The sequence below is a fragment of the Colias croceus genome, chromosome 23 (assembly GCF_905220415.1).
Source record: "Colias croceus chromosome 23, ilColCroc2.1".
Taxonomy (NCBI): Eukaryota; Metazoa; Arthropoda; class Insecta; order Lepidoptera; family Pieridae; genus Colias; species Colias croceus.
In genome coordinates, this window is record NC_059559.1 from 6655438 (window position 1) to 6678344 (window position 22907).

The 22907-nt window shown below is 35.6% G+C and overlaps 1 protein-coding gene and 1 long non-coding RNA gene across 3 annotated transcripts in view; both read left to right on the plus strand.

Moving 5' to 3' along the window:
• Nucleotides 1–625: 625 nt before the first annotated feature.
• The window catches only part of LOC123702361 (phenoloxidase-activating factor 2-like), a 42232-nt gene continuing 19950 nt past the window's right edge, over nt 626–22907 (plus strand). The window contains exon 1 of one of the 2 annotated variants that reach the window (XM_045650100.1): nt 626–804. In XM_045650100.1, coding sequence (XP_045506056.1) covers nt 793–804 — 12 coding nt within the window. In that variant the 5' untranslated portion in view covers nt 626–792. Of the gene's footprint in view, nt 805–9792; nt 10009–22907 lie in introns of those variants that run through there. The other variant, XM_045650099.1, reaches the window with a different exon arrangement.
• LOC123702379 lies at nt 19460–20973 on the plus strand. The gene is made up of 2 exons (XR_006752863.1): nt 19460–19690; nt 19789–20973. It is a non-coding gene; the product is annotated as an uncharacterized LOC123702379 (long non-coding RNA).

Sequence of the window (22907 nt, forward strand, 5' to 3'; positions counted from 1 at the left end):
CTTTCTTCTCTTCGGATAGATTATTAATTCAAACTTTGTACACTTATCAAAGACTAGCTTCCGCCCACGACTTCGTACGTGCATCCCCGTTTTTCCCCGTTCCCGCAAGAATTTCGGGAAATCCTTTCTTAGCGGATGCCTACGTCCTAACATCTACCTGCATGCCAAATTTCAGCCCGATACGTCCAGTGGTTTGGGCTGTGCGTTGATAGATCACTATATCAGTCACCTTTGAGTTTTATATATATAGATTTTGTTTGGATTGTCACTGGAAAGATACAATAAGTAATTTTAAGAAAGAAAGAAAGAAAAGCCTATTTTTTAGTTTTTTTTTCTGTATAAAAGTATCTAGATACTTAAGTAAAATAAAAATAATAGCAGCATATTAATCGTCGACATAATGTCTAAGTTGAATTGACCCCAAGATAATGTACATATGATAACGGCATTGCAATAAATTTTAACATGCAAAACTACCCAGCTAAATATTTTCCTGCAACAGGGACATTACTATCAAATTAATCAAATAAATAACTAACCACGATCATCTCACTGTAATTATTATTAGACAAAGAATCATCGTTTATAAAATAAGCGGTTTTCCTTGAAGTTCTCGTATTTATTTATTAGTTAGCTTAGTTAGTTTGTGTGTGTATCGAGGCGCGCACGCTTGCGCCAAAATTCTTTTTTTTAACTGACCAAGGAGTTTTGTATTAAAAAAGTTCCTAGTGCGTTTAGAAGTGCAGTGACTATTATTTTAAAAAGACATTAACTAATTATTTTACATAAAACATGGAGCTAAATGTAAGTTTATTAAGCTGTGTCATCTTTGTGTCTTCACTATTTTTTGTTAGAATTATGTTCTGGTCTCGTATAGGAGTGATGTTAAAATAATATGATGATTAAAAAATAACCTGTTTTTAAAATGTAGAGTTATTTTTAATTTATCCTAACTAGTCTTTCAGAAATACGTTCTTATGATTACATCTATAGGTAATCTATACTAATATTATAAAGCTGAAGAGTTTGTTTGTTTGTTTGAACGCGCTAATCTCAGGTAGTACTGGTCCGATTTGTAAAAATTATAGCTAATTCTACCATAATAACTAATTTTGCTTTTTTATCAAGCAGTTTTTTATTGTAATCGGCTGAATATTTGTTCGAAAAAAATCTCCGAAATTACACTAACTAAAAATTATCTTCTTTGCAATATCTAGTTACTTAAGATTATTTAGTGTAAATTAAAATTACCATGTGTGATACCAAAGGAGAAGACATAATTTGGAAATCTAGAAACGGTGCTAAAATTCTATACAAACATGGTCATTGGTCAATTATTACCATATCAAACCTGTTTTTTTTGCAAATATTACTGTACCCAGTTAACTAATCGACCGCCTCCTTGGTACAGTGGTTGACGCGTGAGCGTAGAACCGAGGGGTCCTGGGTTCGATTCCCGGTGGAGACGAAGAAAAAAAGAAATGTCTCGGTCTGGCAGGACACAGAAGGCTGATCACCTACTTGTCCCTAAAGATAATCGATCAGTGAAACAGATGTATGCATAATGCATCTGCCCCTTACCCCACTTGGGGACACGGGACTTTACAGTTAACTATTTTCCAAATTAATATTTGCATTAGGATCTCTGAGAATTTGAGTTTTGAATTTGAGTAAGAGAATTCCCATAGAGTTAATAATATTAAAAACAATTGAAAATTTTAACGCTCCGCCTCCAAGCCTCCAATATGGACCAATGAAACTATTTTTTCGAAGCGCCAACATAGGTATTTAAAAAACAGGATGATCAAAATTGAAACCAACCCTACGACTATGCTTTAACAAAAATATATATTATGAACTAGCTTAACGCCCGCGGCCTCGCCCGCTTTCTCTAAAACGATATCTCTCAAGTTGGATCGAACTGCACATGGTGTGCGAATTTTATTATAATCGGTTAAGTAGTTTAGGAGTCCATTGAGGACAAACATTCTGACACGAGATTTTTATATATTAAGATTTCTAAGTTTGTGCTGCAGAGCGTCGCAAAACATTAATTTACGTAATTTACATAAAATCCTACTATTTAACTACTAAAAAACTATTTTTACCTAACTACGTATTTCTGGTAAATCGGTATATTTTACCGATTGCTTAGGTATAAGGAATGAATAAATAAAGAACAAATATAATTAGGTTAGGTTTCGTAATTGAGGTAAGGTTTTATAAATAACTAACGCGCCAGCGTCATTGCGCACGCGCCCTTCTTCCCGGACCGGTGAGTGTGTACACTGCACACTGCCCACTGCACACTGCCCACTGCACACTGCCCACTGCACACTGCACACACTACACCGAGCGGTACATGGGCGCGCCCGCCGACCGCCAGCACGCGTACAGCCGCGCCAGCGTCATTGCGCACGCGCCCTTCTTCCCGGACCGGTGAGTGTGTACACTGCACACTGCCCACTGCACACTGCCCACTGCACACTGCACACACTACACCGAGCGGTACATGGGCGCGCCCGCCGACCGCCAGCACGCGTACAGCCGCGCCAGCGTCATTGCGCACGCGCCCTTCTTCCCGGACCGGTGAGTGTGTACACTGCACACTGCCCACTGCACACTGCCCACTGCACACTGCACACACTACACCGAGCGGTACATGGGCGCGCCCGCCGACCGCCAGCACGCGTACAGCCGCGCCAGCGTCATTGCGCACGCGCCCTTCTTCCCGGACCGGTGAGTGTGTACACTGCACACTGCCCACTGCACACTGCCCACTGCACACTGCCCACTGCACACTGCACACACTACACCGAGCGGTACATGGGCGCGCCCGCCGACCGCCAGCACGCGTACAGCCGCGCCAGCGTCATTGCGCACGCGCCCTTCTTCCCGGACCGGTGAGTGTGTACACTGCACACTGCCCACTGCACACTGCCCACTGCACACTGCCCACTGCACACTGCACACACTACACCGAGCGGTACATGGGCGCGCCCGCCGACCGCCAGCACGCGTACAGCCGCGCCAGCGTCATTGCGCACGCGCCCTTCTTCCCGGACCGGTGAGTGTGTACACTGCACACTGCCCACTGCACACTGCCCACTGCACACTGCCCACTGCACACTGCACACACTACACCGAGCGGTACATGGGCGCGCCCGCCGACCGCCAGCACGCGTACAGCCGCGCCAGCGTCATTGCGCACGCGCCCTTCTTCCCGGACCGGTGAGTGTGTACACTGCACACTGCCCACTGCACACTGCCCACTGCACACTGCACACACTACACCGAGCGGTACATGGGCGCGCCCGCCGACCGCCAGCACGCGTACAGCCGCGCCAGCGTCATTGCGCACGCGCCCTTCTTCCCGGACCGGTGAGTGTGTACACTGCACACTGCACACTGCCCACTGCAAACTGCGCTCTGCCCACAGCACACTGCCCATTGCACACTGCCCACTGCCCACTGCACACTGCCCACTGCACACTGCCCACTGCAAACTGCACACTGCCCACAGCACACTGCCCATTGCACACTGCACTCTGCACACTGCACACTGCCCACTGCAAACTGCACACTGCCCACAGCACACTGCCCATTGCACACTGCACAATGCATACTGCACACTGCACACTGCACACTGCACACTGCACACTGCACTCTGCACATTGCCCACTGCACACTGCACACTTCCCACTGCCCACTGCACACTGCCCACTGCACTCTGCACATTGCCCACTGCACACTGCACACTGCACACTGCACACTGCCCACTGCACACTGCACACTGCCCACTGCACTCTGCACACTGCCCACTGCACAATCCATACTGCCCACTGCACACTGCCCACTGCACTCTGCACACTGCCCTCTGCACACTGCACTCACTACACTGCCCACACTACACCGAGCGGTACATGGCGTATTTCAAATTCACAATACACACTAACTACACTATACAATGCGCAAGAACGTACTGTACATTGATGCTAAAACGCACTGCATAACGCACACTAAACGCACTTCACACTGCATATTAGACGCATTGCACATCGCTCACTCAACGCACATTACCCACAATAAACTAAACACAAACATCTATAGATTTGACAGCTGCTGAATTCCACTACCGTACAGCAAGCTGCAAGACACAAGGCCTACATCCTTACCAACAAGTTGGCAAACTACAACGAGATGCTTCAACATCTAAAATCATCTATGTATGCTTTGTTAAAAATGAAATAAACATCAATCTCTTAACGTGTTTCGTTATGAGAATTCGTTTATGCTGACCATTATTTGATTAAAATTCAAAATCAAATAACAACAATTGATTTAGAAGGTTATTTTAATGAGGACAAAGTCGATAATAGTCGAATGAAAAATGCGCTCCGCCATATCTGCGCCGGCCCTAATGATTCGTTACATCGTAACCTTAAAATTCATGACATAAAAAGAGTTTTTGATGGTTCTAAAGTATTTTTTTTGTCCACAGTGAGGGTAGACTGCTAATAATACACGGGCTTGCAGATGAGAATGTTCACTTCTGTCATACCGCGGCGTTGCTCTCAGAGCTGGTGAGGCTCGGGAAACCTCATCGGGTGCAGGTAATTACAGAAATTGGGGCAAAATAATGCCCCTTGCTTGATGTATTTCAAACCAATAGCTATATTTGACTGACCGGTTGGCTTGGATGGTAGTGACCCTGCCTTCCAAGCCAGAGTTCGTGGGTTCGATTCCCACCCGGGGCAAATATTTGTGTGATGAACATAGATGTTTGCTCTGTGTCTGGGTGTTAATTATCTTTATAAGTATTTATTTAAAATTATATATGTATGTTTATCAGCCATCTGGTTTGCATAACACAAGCGAAAGCTTAGTATGGGATCAGATCGTGCCGTGTGTGAAAATTGTCCTGAAATATTTATTTATTTTTTATATAACCTAGCTTTCCTCGATGAATGGGTATTCTAACACTAAAATATTTTTTTTAATTATAGGACCCATCATAGTTCCTGAGATTAGATTGTTCAACCAAACAAACTCTTTACTGCTTTGTTTTATAATTTCCATATATAAAAACTGTAAAATATTTGTTTATCTGTGGTAACAAAATATTGTCTCTGTGCAAACTTGCGCCACGTGTGTACTCTTCCTTACATTGTGATTAAAGATGTCTGACCGCAACCATACCTGTGTTTTATTATTGAATCCCTATTTCCCTGGATCAGAGCATGATCCGTGAACGGCTGGACCTATTTTGATAATTCTTACTCTGATGTGTTGGTTAATGTCAGGAGAAGGATCTTAAGGAAGACAAACTCAAGTAATTTGCGCAAAGATAAGGAAAATTATTAATAGATTTAATATGTTTCTCTAATTTGCAGGTATACCCGGGTGAGAGGCATTCTCTGCGAGCAATGCACGCCGCGAAGCATTATGAGGCGACTCTGCTACATTTTCTACACGAAAATCTTTGAATGTATAACAATTTGTAAAATATAAACTGTTGATATATTTGGTGTTTTATTTTTAACTAGCTTTCCGCCCGCGGCTTCGCCCGCTCTGTCTAAAACCTGATAAATTGTATACTAAAACGTTCCTCTTGAATCACTATAAAAAAACCGCAACAAAATCCGCTGCGTAGTTTTAAAGATTTGAGCATATAAAGGGACATAGGGACAGAGAAAGCGACTTTGTTTTATACTATGTAGTGAAGTTTTTTGGAACGAACTTCCTTAATCGCGAAAGGGGGTTAGAATTAAGACCAAACGTTTTAACCACACTATATAGTTTATAGAAAAGTACGCAAACCCCTTTGATACATATAAATTGTATAGGGCAGGGGTTCCCAATCTTTTTCAGCTCACGGCGCGTTTTTTGTCGAACCGCGGTGCACAGTTTGGGAACCTCTGGTACAGGGTGATATACTGAATCAGAAAACATCTATACGAACCGATTACGAAAAAGATTTCACTTACATTTGATTATTAATTTATGGAACGTAGGTTACCAAATTTTACCCATTATCTGAATCTCTATCGCCATGTGAAGACAGCGTCTATCGATTTTCCGAAGTAGCCTTAAATTGAATTTAAGGGATGTTAAGTTTTTCAGAGTTAACTATATAAATATAAGATTACTTACGATATTGAATGTCAAATCTAAACTGCTAAGTACGCATTATCATATTATTATGTCTAGACTAGACTAGCTTTCCGCACGCGTTTTCAAAGTAAAACCCACATAGTTCCCGCTCCCGTGGGATTTCCAGGACCAGACCTATCCTATGTGTTAATCCCAGTTACTCTCTATATGTGTGCTAAATTTCATCGGTTATCATAATAATTTGCGTGAAAGAGTTACATATACCTACACACACACACACACACACATCCTCACAAACTTTCGCATTTATAATATTAGTAATTTAGTAGGATAGTAAGGAAGTAGGATAGGATAGAATTTTGTAGATATTTACTACTTTTTACGGTGATTACCGAATAAATATTCTACAAAAGAACACGACTACGATTGAAAAAATGAAAGTATAATGCCTATAGCCTACCCGGATTTCATAAAGTACAATCACAGACTAATATTAATATACTACGTATACAAGTACTTAGTACAATGAAACAATTAAATAGGTATATGCACACGGAAAATCCAAATCATAAAGAGTTTAAACCCATTAACTGAAAACAACACATTTTTAATCTGTTTAAAAACTGACTTCCTCTTAATGTGTAAAAACCTTAGCACAGAATACATACCTACTTAATAGTAGCTAGCTAAACGCAAAAAGGCAAAAATTAGATAAAAACATCAGAAGGAAAAAACCGTAACGCATCACATAGGTATAATTATTTTAACTGAAAAAACTATATCAAGCAACGGTTGACACGGTCATAAATTTGATGGACCCGTTCGCGTTGTTAGGTTTTTTGCAGTCGCTATTTAGCACTTAAAAGCTGTGCTCCGCGGTTTTACCCGCAGTGCTTCGCTCCTGTCGGTCTTAGCGTGATGATAATATATAGCCTATAGCCTTCCTCGATGAATGGGATGAGAATAATCTAACACATCAGCCTATATTAAATTATTGCATACTAGCTTTCAGCCCGCGGCTTCGCTTTAAAATTTCCGTAGTTTAAGCGGGAAGAATAGTCAAGAGAGAGACAGATTTAGGGTGCTTTTCCACTAATAATGTGCGATGATGTGTAGCGAGGAATGTGTTTAAAGAACCAGTCATATCGCTGCATTTAGTTTGAAGCGTTTAGCGTTTGGAGCGATACTAAGGTAAAAGCACCTAATACGGAGGTATTTCACAACATTTGAAAGTAAGTATCAAAAATAAGCATTTGTAAGTCTTTCTAGAGGTGCCAAACCACTTTATCGTTAAAAGTGGAACTTAAATTTTGTATTGCTGTTGAGTCTTTGTTTATTTTCATGATATTTCTTATTTTAAAAAAATATTTAAATATTCAGGTCGAGTTTCCCTAATACGGAGGTATGATTTTGGTCAGAGCCTAATACTGCGGTAGGCGGCTCCTAATACGGAGGGTCAGAAATTATATTCATTGAAGTTCCGTACAAATAATATTTGTTAAATAATAGGAATGTGTTAGTAAAGTAAATTGTAAGTTTTTTATTCATTGACCATTGGTTTGATTACGTTGATTCACTTTTAATGTATTTCATTTATGCTTTTAGTTTTATCGAAAAAAAAGCCACGCATATATCAAATAAAAATCCACAAAAAAAGAGACAAAACTTATTATTTATTTACGCAACCCTAAATCTGGTAATTTTAAGTTCTATGAATAGGGCCGTAATAGGAGATCATATAACCTAATACAGAGTTACCTGGAAATATCTACCACCGTAATAGGAAAATTACTCGTGTTTTTAATAATCCTAATTCTGACCCTTCAAAAATTCGATATCAAGAGAATGTAAATGCTTAATCAAATGATATCAGTTTTTTGGCTCAGATGTGTAAAACTTAAATCAACAGTTATACAAAATAAATGATTTGTGATACATTAAAATACACCTTCCTATTTTTACCCCTTCTAAGAAACAAACATTTTGTACTCAACCGTTTTCATATTTAACTGGATTTCTAATTAAGAACACATACCGCAGAATATGGTTTCTAATTTATCAGATTAATAATTATTTCAACTAATCTTGGAATTAATTCAATAAGTAAATAAAATGAAAGTTATAAACAATTAAACATGCCCAGTATTTTTCCTATTTCGGAGTTATGCCACCGTATTAGGATTAATCTATAAAATTTGTATCGTATTACGGCGGTATTTTATTTCTTACTTTTTGGGTAGAAAATGACTTACAAATTTGAAACAAGCTATTTAAATAGTGAGTGTAATAGTAGGAAAATGCAATAAACAATACATATTCAAACTTGAACGGCTTATTAATACGAAAAACTTAGTTTATAAATATTAGTGTACTTACTTTTGTTGTTTCGCGTTTGTATGGAAACACCTCTCATGTCGATGCCGTTACACAGATTGATTGATCTTGTTGTGTTGTCTATGTGCTATACTTGCAAACGTTAGTTAAGTCATGGAGTAATAAATTTGGAATAAATAGATTACGTTTTGGTGTACTTAAAATTAATAAAACAGGAATAAAACTCGAAAATAGAAATACCACCGTATTAGGAAGCGATTTTGACTACCGCCGTATTAGGTGCCTTTACCTTATTGGTTATTTACAAACACATTCCTCGCTACACATCCTCGCATATTATTGGTGGAATAGCACCCTAAATAATCTGAATCTGTCTTTCTCTGGACTTTACTTCCTGCGACTTTAATATCGCATAAATATTTACAAAATGTTAGTTAGGATGTTGGTCCCTTCTTTAATTTTTAAACTATCCCTATGACTATATACTATATTTTTTTTTCTACGTAAGTACGCCAATACGCTAAATATTATAGAAAATACTTGAACTAACTTGTGTTCTAACACAAGCATTTAAATGCTTAAAAGAATGTCTCAATGGCTGGTAAAATTGTAAACATATTTTAACAAAATATATTTTTGTTGATTTTTAAAAATTATAAACTTCCTAACTAATAACCTATGAGATATCTATTTTTTATCCCGGAATTCCCATAAGATCATTCACGCGGGAAAACCTACGTCTTACCACAGAATAATAACAGCTGGTAGCCAGCTATAGAAGCTTTTCTTCAATATATAGGTAACCTATGCCTTCCTCGATGAATGGGCTATCTAACACCGAAATAATTTTTCAAATCGGACCAGCTCCTGAGATTAGCGCGTTCAAACAAACACACTCTTCAGCTTACTTTCTCATCTTCGGATAGATTTAATTCAAACTTTGTACACTTACTTATCAAAGATCTGATATTGTCACTGGAAAGATACAATAAGTAATTTTAAGAAAGAAAGAAAGAAAGCCTATTTTTTAGTTTTTTTTTCTGTATAAAAGTATCTACTTACTTAGTTACTTAGTTAAGTAAAAAAAAAAAAAATAATGTATTTTGTATTATTTAAAACTTTTACCCATCAATAATAGCAGCATATTAATCGTCGACATAATGTCTAAGTTGAATTGACCCCAAGATAATGTATATGATAACGGCATTGCAATAAATTTTAACATGCAAAACTACCAAGCTACTTAAATATTTTCCTGCAACAGGGACATTACTATCAAATTAATAAAATAACTAACCACGATCATCTCACTGTAATTATTATTAAACAAAGAATCATCGTTTATAAAATAAGCGGTTTTCCTTGAAGTTCTCGTATTTATTTATTAGTTAGCTTAGTTAGTTTGTGTGTGTATCGAGGCGCGCACGCTTGCGCCAAAATTCTTTTCTTTTAACTGACCAAGGAGTTTTGTATTAAAAAAGTTCCTAGTGCGTTTAGAAGTGCAGTGACTATTATTTTAAAAAGACATTAACTAATTTTACATAAAAAATGGAGCTAAATGTAAGTTTATTAAGCTGTGTCATCTTTATGTGTCTTCACTATTTTTTGTTAGAATTATGTTCTGGTCTCGTATAGTGATGTTAAAATAATATAATGATTAAAAAATAACCTGTTTTTAAAATGTAGAGTTATTTTTAATTAATTTTATCCCAACTAGTCTTTCAGAATTAGTTACGTTCTTATGATTACATCTATACTAATATTATAAAGCTGAAGAGTTTGTTTGCTTGTTTGAACGCGCTAATCTCAGATACTACTGGTCCGATTTGAAAAATTATAGCTAACTAGCGGTCCGCCCCGGCTTCGCCCCGGCTTCGCTTCGTGGTACATATTTTGCAATAAAAGGTACCTAGCCCATGTCCTTTCTCGGGTATCAAAATATCTCCGTACCAAATTTCATGCAAATTGGTTCAGTAGTTTAGGCGTGATTGAGTAACAGACAGACAGACAGAGTTTCTTTCGCATTTATAATACCTATTGTATTAAGTAGTATGGATTCTACCATTATAATTATCTAATTGTGCTTTTTTATCAAGCAGTTTTTTATTTTAATCGGCTGAATATTTTTCCGAAAAAAAACTCCGAAATTACACTAACTAAAAAATATCTTCTTTGCAATATCTAGTTAAGATTATTTAGTGTAAAATGTAAATTTAAAATTAAAATTATCATTTGTGAAACTAAAGGAGAAGACATAATTTGGAAATCTAGAAACGGTGCTAAAGCCTTGTTTCCACTTGAGCATGCTCAGGCGAATGAGCAGCTCATTTGTCCGAGCCACTCAAGTGGAAACAAGGCTTAAAATCCTATACAAACATGGTCATTGGTCAATTATTACCATATCAAACCTGTTTTTTGCAAATATTACTGTACCTACCCAGTTAACTAATCGACCGCCTCCTTGGTACAGTGGTTGACGCGTGAGCGTAGGACCGAGGGGTCCTGGGTTCGATTCCCGGTGGAGACGAAGAAAAAAAGAAATGTCTCGGTCTGGCAGGACACAGAAGGCTGATCACCTACTTGTCCCTAAAGATAATCGATCAGTGAAACAGATGTATGCATAATGCATCTGCCCCTTACCCCACTTGGGGACACGGGACTTTACAGTTAACTAATCTCCAAATTAATATATTTTGCATTAGGATCTCTGAGAATTTGAGTTTTGAGTTTGAGTAAGAGAATTCCCATAATATTAAAAACAATTGAAAAAACGCTCCATTATGACACTACCAATGACACTATTTTTTCGAAACGCCAACATATTATTTAAAAAACAGGATGATCAAAATTGAAACCAACCCTACGACAATATATTCTCTAGCTTTAACAAAAATTATATGTTTGTGCTGCAGCAGAGCGTCGCAAAACATGAATTTACGTAATTTCATTGAGATAATATTACTACGTATGGAGGAGACACCACGAACAAAATTTATGCACCAAGCGCGGCGGCGCGGCCGGCCGCATTTAAGTTTTAAAAATTATTATATAGTTAGGTACTTACCGATGAAAAGTTACATTTTTACTGTTAAGTTACAGGCTTTGCACTTTTCCGTATTATTAGTATTATTTGTGCAATATCGTAACACACACGAAGGCATATTTGATGCGTTTCACTTTAAAACAAATAAAAAATGAGCGTGCAGTTAAGCCATATGGCTTATGGTTGGCGGAACATAAGTGATGTAGGCGGTGTCGTCTCCATATGTATATCTCAACGCGTAATTTACATAAAATCCTACTATAAAAACTATTTTTACCTACCTTGGTATTTCTGGTAAATCGGTATATTTTACCGATTGCTTAGGTATAAGGAATGAATAAATAAAGAACAAATATAATTAGGTTAGGTTTCGTAATTGAGGTAAGGTTTTATAAATAACTAGCGGTCCGCCCCGGCTTCGCCCGTGGTACATGTTTACGTTTTCTCTACATAAGAACCATCCTCGTACTTCAAAGAATATAATAAAAAAAGAATTATCGAAATCGGTTCAGCCGTTCTCGAGTTATGCGCTTACCAACACATTTTGCGATTCATTTTTATATATAAACTAGCTTTCCGCCCGCGGCTTCGCCCGCGTTTTCAGAGAAAACCCCGCATTGTTCCCTTTCCCGTGGGATTTCCGGGATAAAACCTATCCTATCTCTCAAGTTGGATTGAACTGCACATGGTGTGCGAATTTTATTATAATCGGTTAAGTGGTTTAGGAGTCCATTGAGGACAAACATTGTGACACGAGATTTATATATATTAAGAATAATAATTAAATAATATATAGGTCGCGTCAATCGGAATGCGTTAAATGAATTTAAATAATTTACCATCTATTATCTACTAGCTTACCGCCCGCGGCTTCGCCCGCTTTGTCTAAAACCTTATTCGGACTCTCAAATCAAGTCGAGGTGTCTCGAATTCAATTATTGCATGTATTATTCATTATTGTACCATTGGGTAAAAATTACTGATTACGCGGAGGCTCCATATATTAGCAACTGCAACATACATTAAAAAAAACCAACGCAACGAAGAAAAGTATAGAATATGGAATAAGTACCATTTTAATTATTAAGTACCATTATAATTATTTATAAAAAAAAAACAAAATGCTAAGGTCTTTTTTTAAGTGGGGAAATCTTGCATGGCCCACGGGCCACGGCCCCAGGAGAAGAAGGCTTTGCCATTGCCAATGCGTTGTAAACGGATAAACTGACAGACGCAGCTTCAACATAAACAATACATTATTATTTAACCTTCGTTTATTAAATCTGAATGTAATGCACTTCGTATCAGATGAAAACAAGATGGCTGCGTCAAGGTCACTGACGGGTCAATGACAATATCGAGTTTGGGATTGCCAAGCCCAGCGCGGCTGTTCGAAATTTAAAATTTTGACATCAGTTTACTTTTTTATTATTTTTTTTTTACTGTCACAGTGCAAAGAGTTACTATTTTGACAATTGCGTTTTTTTATATATATTAAAATAATATTTTAACGTGATTTTAACTGACTGACTATATTAGCGCTTTTCGCAACAGACTTATTGGCTTAACAAAAACCGGTTCAATAAATTGTTGGAACAATACACAACCCTGAGACACCAAATGTAATTTTGGGCTCACAAAATTCATAAAATTATTGCCGAATAAATAAGAACTGATATCTTTATGTGACTCCTTGAGCATTGACCATGACCATGATCAAAATGGTGTACATGTTGAATCATATTCTTGCATATTTCATTTTAATTCTATAATGACATTATATTGCCAATTTAATCATTAAGGAAATTTACTCCATACAAACTCCTGTTTTCTCTCTGGATTTTGATCACTGGCTTTGCCCCGCGGTTTTACCCGCGTTGTTCCGCTCCTATTTTTCTTTACATGCTAATATTATATAGCATGTAATCTTCCTCGCTATCTAAATCTAAAAATAAAAGAATTTTTCGGATCCCTAGTTCCTGAGATTTCGCGTTCGTTTTCAGCCAACCAAACAACCAACTTTTCAGCTAAAGCGGTTAGGCTTAGAACCCTCAGCAAGAGGGTTATAACTTCTAACCCTCTTCCTTATTAATTTATACAATCATTAATACCTCTGAAACTACTCACTAAACCGATTTGAACAATTCTTCACCAACAGAAAAATATACTTCAGTGAAATAAGTTAGGTACGGTAACGGACAAAACCGGGACGAGCGACTAGTTTATATTACGACAGATTTATTTTTACAATGGCACACTTAACTCTTTGTTTATAATTCAATGAATAATAAAGGCCAATGGATGATAATGTTATTCTCGTTTTTTACAAGCAACTTCTGCCCATGATTCGACCATGTTTATTAAAATATTTTTTGAATGATTATCAAATAAAACTGTTAATTTAAGTAACCTACGTCAATACCACAGTTCTAATGTTTACAACGACACCTCATAAGTCAAAATCCGTCCAGTGGTTTGGGTTTTTCGGCGTAGGTACCGAAGAAATATACATATACTTACATTATACATACTTGTACAGTTAGCGTTTAGCTACTATGTATTATGTATTCTGTGCTTATACTTACATATTATATAGGAGCGTTTCAAGTGACATTTTTGGATATTTCTCGTTTTATTTATAAAAAGTTATTATTGTCATTTTACTCAGTAGGTAAAGGACTTTCGATATCAGTTTAAAGTTTTTTGTTATCTGAAATATTTACGGAATAATCGCCTGTAAACGGTAACCCACATAATTCTCAGATTAAGGTAAACGCAGGTATTAACGACCCCTCTAAGGCAATTTCAAAATCAACCATATTTTTTAAGTATACTGGTTCTTCTAAAGATTTATAATTTCATTTTATATGCTAGTGTTATGTATAAAAAATGTATTTATTGAAGCAAATACATTCTAATAAAGGATTATCTTGTAAAAAATAATTTACAATGTGACTTAGTCGATTGTTGCTATTACCGACCCATAAAAACGGCTGTGAAGCTATTAACGATTTTTATGCAGCTATTCCCGATCGTATGTGAGAGGAAGCCTTTTTCCAGCAATGGAATGTATAGAAGCTAGTGATGATGATGATTACCGATCTTAATAAAATGAAATAAAAATGCAAATATATTCGTATTTTTTAATTGTAGTTATTTTTAATAAAACAAATGAGTACTTTTTAGTAATGAACTAAATAATTATAAACTTTTAAATTAATCAACATAATACTATTAATATATATACATATATTAAATGAAGGATTTCAAACTCTAGGATATTTCGTTATGCTATTTGATTGATTGCTTCGGCGAGTTGTGTTTTACTGAATACTTTTCGCCGCTTTCGTGGCTCCATATTTCTGGAAAAAATATACCTAATTATATGTTTTATGTTAATTTAACCTAAAAACCTAAAAATATAATTTTTTTAAATTTTTTAAATTTAACCTAAAAATTTTTTAATAGGCACCTATTATGTCATAAAAGTAATAAAAATATATTTGCACGCTCAATTACGAGCAGAATGTTTAAGGATCAATATTATCTGTATATACAAACATCTTTATTCTACATTCTGCAAATAAAGCAATTTGAATTTGAATTTGTAGATGAGAAACTAAACAATCTATATTCGATCGGTAATAGCTTCCTATAGTTGCTATTGCCGACCCACATGGGTTGGTATTAAAGTATGTAAGTATAAACCTAAATTGTATTACCGACCCATAAAAAATGGTTATTTTAATTCATTTGATCATCAGACTATAAAATAGATTATAATTGATTAATGTCATACAAAATATGAACAAATGCATATTGTTTAAACAAAAAAAAAAAAACAATGATTTACTTCTGTAACTATTCGATAGGGATCCTCGAAAATATCATAACTTTGTATAAATTGACAACGCTAAAAGACACAACACTAGACAAAAAAGTTTAGTCGCTAATAGATTTTTATGAAGACTCATAGCTTAGATTTAAAATGGTCCATAAAACCACTTGTGTTAGTGTGATATAATAACATAAAAGAAAATAAAACAAAAAGTTACGTTGCTGCCATTGCCGACTTACGGGTCGTTGATACCTGCCGCGGCTTAAACTGGTGAAGCTAACACCGTCCCATTTTAATTTTAAGTTTTATCGTGTCAAATTACTTTTTATTAATAAAATGTTGTAAGAAATGAAAAGTTGACACTTAAATGCATTGACATTTAGTAATATAAATTAAAGTATAGATGTCATTTGTTTGTAAATGTCTTAAAAAGATACTCACAGTACTTACCCGAAGGAACAACGGAACAGTACGACACGTCCTGCTTCCACGCTACCCCGCAGCAACTTACGCATTTTAACTCTTTTTTGCTCAGTTACTCACTCTAACGTTAAAGTATACGATGCTCAAGTAATACATTCGTGTATAACTTTGCCTACCTATAGCTAGAATAGTTCTGGAAACGTTTAAATTTCGAATTACTTTTATAGGTCGGTAATACCTTCAGATTTTCGATGGGTCGTTGATAGCTGCGTTTACCCTATATTAACTTTCTTTACGCCCGCGGCTTCGCCCGCGTTGACTATAAAACCATCTAAACTTAAAACAATCTAATCTTAAAACTTAACAAGATAAAATTATTATTAAAAAAACAAAATACCCGACTGCACACTAAAACCACTCCACTTTTAGGATAAAATGTATCCTATGACACTCCCGTAATCAAGACAAATCTAACGATACCTCATACATCAAAATCCATCAAGCCGTTTAGGCTACAGGTGGTCACAAAGGAAAAGACATACATACATACTTACATACACTCGAAAAACATTACCCTCCTTCTTTGGCAGTCGGGTAAAAATTACCTAATGCGTAAAACCTTCCTCGCGAACTTTATCTACCTATTTAAAAAACGCATCAAAATCTATTCCGTAGTTTTAAGCATACATAGGTACAAACATCGGAATGCGAATTTGTTTTAAAATAAAACCGGCCAAGTGCGAGTCGGGCTCGCGCACAAAGGGTTCCGTAGCAGCAAATATAATAAACTTATTATGTCAATTTATACACCTGGTGAATGGAGCCTAAACTCTCCCGATATTTTGCCTTGTACTTTTATGTAGATTTTATATCATCGCGGATTTTTAAAGGTGTACAATACTGTAGTATATTTTTTGATCTATCTTATGAGGTTCAGCCATCGTTTTCAGTGTAAGCACAATAACTTAACCAAAATTACAGTTAAATCAACCTATCTCAAAAACTATAAGAGATACTTTGATCAAACCAAAAATCGTTGAAAGAGTTAATTAGCATGCATCACCTCTATTTTTTTTAGAATTTTATACCCCGTAGTTATAAAAATAGAGGGGGGGGGACATACTTTTTACGACTTTGAGAGCTGATATCTCAAAAACCGTTCACTTTAAGAAAAATGTTTTTTAGAAAACTTTATATCATTTTAAAAGACCTTTCCATTGATACCCCACACGGGTATGTACATCGAAAAAAAAAATTTCATCCCTCAGTTACATGTATGGGGGGCCCCACCCCCAATTCTTTTTTTTACTATTTAGTGTCATATTTTTGTAGCGGTTCATACAACACATATTCCCATCAAATTTCATCACTGTAGTACTTATAGTTTCCGAGTAAATCGGCTGTGACAGACGGACAGACGGACAGACGGACAGACGGACATGACGAAACTATAAGGGTTCCGTTTTTGCCATTTTGGCTACGGAACCCTAAAAAGAGTAGATAGTGTGATTATAAGTAACGTAAAGTTTATCTGTGATAAAAATCGGTTAAATATTGTTTTGTAAAATATTTATTTTAGGCCAGACGATGGCCTTCGCTTGACCCGGTTTGGAACAGGATAAATTATGTCATATTTGTTATTCTTCTGCCTTATTAATAGCTTTCCGCCCGCGGCTTCGCCCGCGTTTTAAAGAAATCCCGCATAGTTCCCGTTCCGTGGGATTTCCGGGATAAAACCTATCCTATGTGTTAATCCAACTTACCCTCTATACGTGTGCTAAATTTCATTGTAATCGGTTCAATAGTATTTGCATAAAAGAGTAACAATACACATTCACATCCATCCTCACAAACTTTCGCATTTATAATATTAGGTAGTAGGAGAGGATAGGATAAGATAGAATGTATTTAGTAGGTAAACATAAGTATTTTAAAAAAATCCGTTGCAAACCGCAGCATATTGTATTATGCTTTTTTGTAATAACAGAGTTTGGTATAAAATACCAAACTTTTAATAATAATTGTTATTTTTTGTTGCAATTATCTTTAAAATGTTTTATACATATACTTACTACTACTATTAGCTTACCGACCGCGACTTCGCCCGCTTTCTCTAAAACCTAATAAATGACCTACCTATATAACCTTCCTCTTGAATCGCTCTGTCTATTAAAAAAAACCGTATCAAAATCCGTTGCGTATTTTTAAAGATATACAAAAGGACATAGGGACAGAGAAAGCGACTTTGTTTTATAATTGTAGTGATAAGTGATGTAGTGATGATGTATTTACCTACTACCTACTTAGTATCAAACTTTAAGAAATTCCGTTACAATCCACAGCATTTTACAGCTATTTTGAAATCGTAGAGTTTGGTATTTTCGTTGCAATTATCTTTAAAATGTTTTATCTAAACAACTCTGTATATTCCAAAAACAAAACTTAGGTACTGTATTTTTTAGAATTTTGGCATTTAGCTAATTACACTCAAAAATAATGAAATTTTATTTTATCGCTGCAAGTGGTAAAAATTATTTGTTAGGTAGTTAAGTACATTTTTTTTTGTAAATGTGTTTTCTAAAGAGTTTTGTTTTAAAAAATCCGTATCACTTGAAATGTTTTTCCAAATTGAGTAATCGATCGCGTATAGGAAAATCCAAGTTATAACTTAAAAGTGACGTCATAAAACGATAAGTATGACCTAGCATTTATTCATAACGCGTTGATTGTGATCTTCAATCTGAGTTTAATAAATAGATAATCAAACAAATATAGAAAAAAAACGTGTGTGTGTGTAGCACACGTGTCAGAAGTGAAACTTCTTTGACAAGATTCAAAGCTACCAAAATCGTCGCCTTACTGCCATGACTCGACCTTGAAATTTTACTCTCAACGCAGCTAAAGAAGTTTCACTTCAAAATATGTGCCTTTTGTAAATCTATAGAATAAGAGAATATCTGAGATCAAAAAATAGGTATCTAAGAAGAAGTCGTAAAATATTTTTGTACCTCTGTGATACGTTTGCCATTGACAGGTCAGCAAGTGAACAAATTATTATGATTACTAGCTAGCTAGATAGACTAGCTTACCGCCCGCGGCTTCGCTCGCTAATAAATTATATAGGTACTAAAACCTTCCTCTTGAATCACTCTATCTATTTAAAAAAACGCATCAAAATCCGTTGCGTAGTTTGAAAGATTTAAGCATACAAAGGGACATAGGGACAGAGAAAGCGACTTTGTTTTATACTATCTATATACATATAATAAAATCGTAGGAAAGTCAAAACTGTACATTGAATATTTTTTTAAAAGAATACATAATCCATGATCTATAATCGATATAGAAGCCAAAAACATAGTTTTTAGAATTTTTGTCTGTTTGTCTGTTTGTCGGTTTGTCTGTTCACAGACTAATAATAATATACTACGTATACAACAGACGGTTCACTCCATACAAAAAAAGTTGCACTATGAATTTGCGCAATTAAAGCGCCAGTGGGGAAAAAACGTACTACATGTTCGATTATATCTCTTGGTCTTTTGCTTTTAACACACTAGATGGCACGTTAAACACAGACTTGAAGTTCTTTTCCTTCCAGAGCCACTAGATGGCACTAATGTAAATATATGTACACGTACCTTTTATTTTCAAGTCTGTGGCGTAAAGTGTCAATCAACATAATAATAAATAGGTACCTACTAAACTCGGATTTTTAAATAAACAAAGTAAACTGAGTTATTTAGTCACAGAGTACATTATTATGACTGGTATTTAGTTCAGTTTATTTACGAGATTCTGTCAAAACCAAAACGAGAAGCTTTGTTTGTTTTCGTTTTTAATTGTTGACTAATATTTTAAAAATAAGTGCTAAATATGGTTTATGGATGGACTGTGAGGTTATGTAGAATCTACAGGCAGAAAATAAGCTTTATATGGTAAACTGATATTTTCTCAGAACATAAATTTTTACAAACATGATTTTTAATGATTGGTTTATGGATTTGTAACCCAATATAAGATTGTTTTATTACAGACTTATTGCTTACGTTCGCAATAACAAATTTGTTCAAGAGAGGAGAAGAATTAATTCATCCCAAATGTAAATAATAATACGATTCTCCACAAAAACATTGTAGACACAAGATACATTTGCTACTAAGAAGGATATGGGATCATGAAGGATTTCATCTGTTTTAATACCAGTAAAATGGAATGAGCGCCGTGGCCGTGACTGTGTTTGGTACATAAAGAATGACAAACATTCAACTTGAAATTATGAGTGCATTACAGGCAAGGGCACAATAAGTTGCCCTTTGACTAAGATGTACTTAATTTTAAGGAACACGAAAATGGATGGCTAGAATAATCGCATACATAGTATTTATTTCTAGTCTGTAGTATAAATAATCAAAGACTACAAAATATAATGAACTATGTCTTTTATATTAATTCTACAGTTTACAGTGTAGTGTGTAATCTATTGTATGTGTGCGTCTAGAATATATAGTCCTGTTGTTCTACAGTTTAAGCAGTTCAATACAAGCTTACAGTCGAGTCAAGTGTTTCATTAACCACCAACCATTGCATGGCAACCCTGCCAGTTTTGTAAATTGTAGTCTACCTAACCTGACTGTTGGTTTTGATTTGTATCACACAAAAAATACTATACCAAATTTCAAGAAATAAGAATTAAATATTTGATTAAATTTTACTACTATACAGGAGCTTATACATGAAACATGACCAAAGCAGGGCTTTGGAGAAAGTGTGTATGGACAAAGACCACAATACATATGGTGCGGACAACTGCATGAAAAGCATGCAGTAAGAGACATTAAATAAATAAATAAATAAAACACATTTATTGTCAAGATCACAACACGAGATACATTTATAAACAAAGGAAAACCAAAAAGAAATAAAAAGAAAAATAATTAAATAAAAATAATCTTATTCCTAAGAACTGTAATGTGGCAGTGAGTGACCTGATAAATGGAGCCAACTCAGTATATGATGGCAATGTGATTAATACCTTACCACCACTGATTTTCAGTGACCCCAAGTGACTATTGGAGTTTCAGTCTATGATAATTTAACATGAGTATATTATGTGAAAGATATATTTCTATTAATATGATAGATACTAATAAATAAATACATCAGTTAAAACATGTAATATAGGTAGCTGGTAGATATAATATCAGTATGTAATTATGTATATACTTAATGTAAATAAATAAAATGAAATTATGTATATGTTACCGGAAATGTATGAAATCAAGGAATTGTATACAAATCCTAGTGGTTAAAGGACGCTGTCACAAATCTGCGTTACTCAAATTTAGGTATCTAACGTCGCCACGTGGTTCGCGGGAACATCACGCTCACGTAAACATAGCGCATTCCATTTTATAGACCATCTTCATACTTGATATTATTTTTAATTTATTACGAATTTTAAAAATTCATTTTTATACTTTTATTAGTAACTAGGTAGGTACAATTATTGTGATAAGTATGTTAGTAACTAACTTTAAAAAAAGTGTGTGTTTTACAAAACCTCTAGGAATTGTATGCAATATCTAGAAGCTTTTTAAGAAATGTTTAAAATATGTACTTTTTTAAGAATTATCATACATATTATTATGTTACCGGCAATGTAATAAATCCCGCATTGTATACAATTCTTAGAAAATATGTATGTTATTCCGAGTTACGGTCCGAATTAAATAAATTAGATTCGTCACATTACCTAGGAAATCTGAACTTTTCCTAAGGAGCAAACACATATTTTGCAAATGTGGATGGTTTTTGGGGAAGCTATTACCCGAGGTCAAAACTAAAATCCAAGATGGCGCCGACGAAAATTTTACATCTTTTCGTCATGGGTGTCATTTTCATGGTTTTTGGGGTAGCTATTAATCAATATGAGGTCAAAACTAAAATCCAAGATGGCTCCGACGAAAAATTTGAAATTTTTTCGTCATGGGTGTCATTTTCATGGTTTTTGGGGTAGCTATTAACGAATATGAGGTCAAAACTATAATCCAAGATGGCGCTGATGAAAATTTGACTTTTTTTCGTGATGGGTGTCATTTTCATGGTTTTTGGGGTAGCTATTAACGAATATGAGGTCAAAACTAAAATCCAAGATGGCGCCGACAAAAAATTTACATCTTTTCGTCATGGGTGTCATTTTCATGGTTTTTGGGGTAGCTATTAAACAATATGAGGTCAAAATTAAAATCCAAGATGGCGCCGACGAAAATTTTACATGTTTTCGTCATGGGTGTCTTTTTCAAGGTTTTTGGGGTAGCTATTAAGTATTAACCAATATGAGGTCAGAACTAAAATCCAAGATGACGCCAACGACGATTCCTAAACATTTATTTCAATGCTCTTTAAGATTATTTCTCTCTCTCTCTCTCTCGTAGTATATAAGAATTCGACTATACAGGGCTTCCCACTATCGGTATACTAAGTGCTAAGGGACTTGTAGTTTTGCATACACTAATCACGTAAAAATACTTAAACAACAAAATTACATCAAAAAAATTTTGCTAAATTTTTCCTGAAAATCCATGTTTTCTTCTCTAACTTCGTGCAGCCGGCATATACCGTTTCGCTAATGTGATTATTTTGTCTATGAAAACATAATTAAACGATAGCTCACGTGCGGGTGACAAAGTTGGGCGGGTTGCATTTACGGGGTGTACACAAAGAGTTTTATGAATTAATCTAATTGAAAAAAAAGATACACCTGGCATTTTATCAGTATTTTTTACGTACTTAGCGTATGCAAAGCTATAACCTATACAGAGTGTGAGTGGGACAGTCTTAAAAATAATTTAAAAGAGATACATCATTTAAAGAGACACACCTAAAACCACAAAAATGACACCCATGACGAAAATATGTCAAATTTTTCGTCGGCGCCATCTTGGATTTTAGTTTTGACCTCATATTGGTTAATAGCTACCCCAAAAACCATGAAAATGACACCCATGACGAAAAGATGTAAAATTTTCGTCGGCGCCATTTTGGATTTCAGTTTTGACCTCATATTCGTTAATAGCTACCCCAAAAACCATGAAAATGACACCCATGACGAAAAGATGTAAAAGTTTCGTCGGCGCCATCTTGGATTATAAT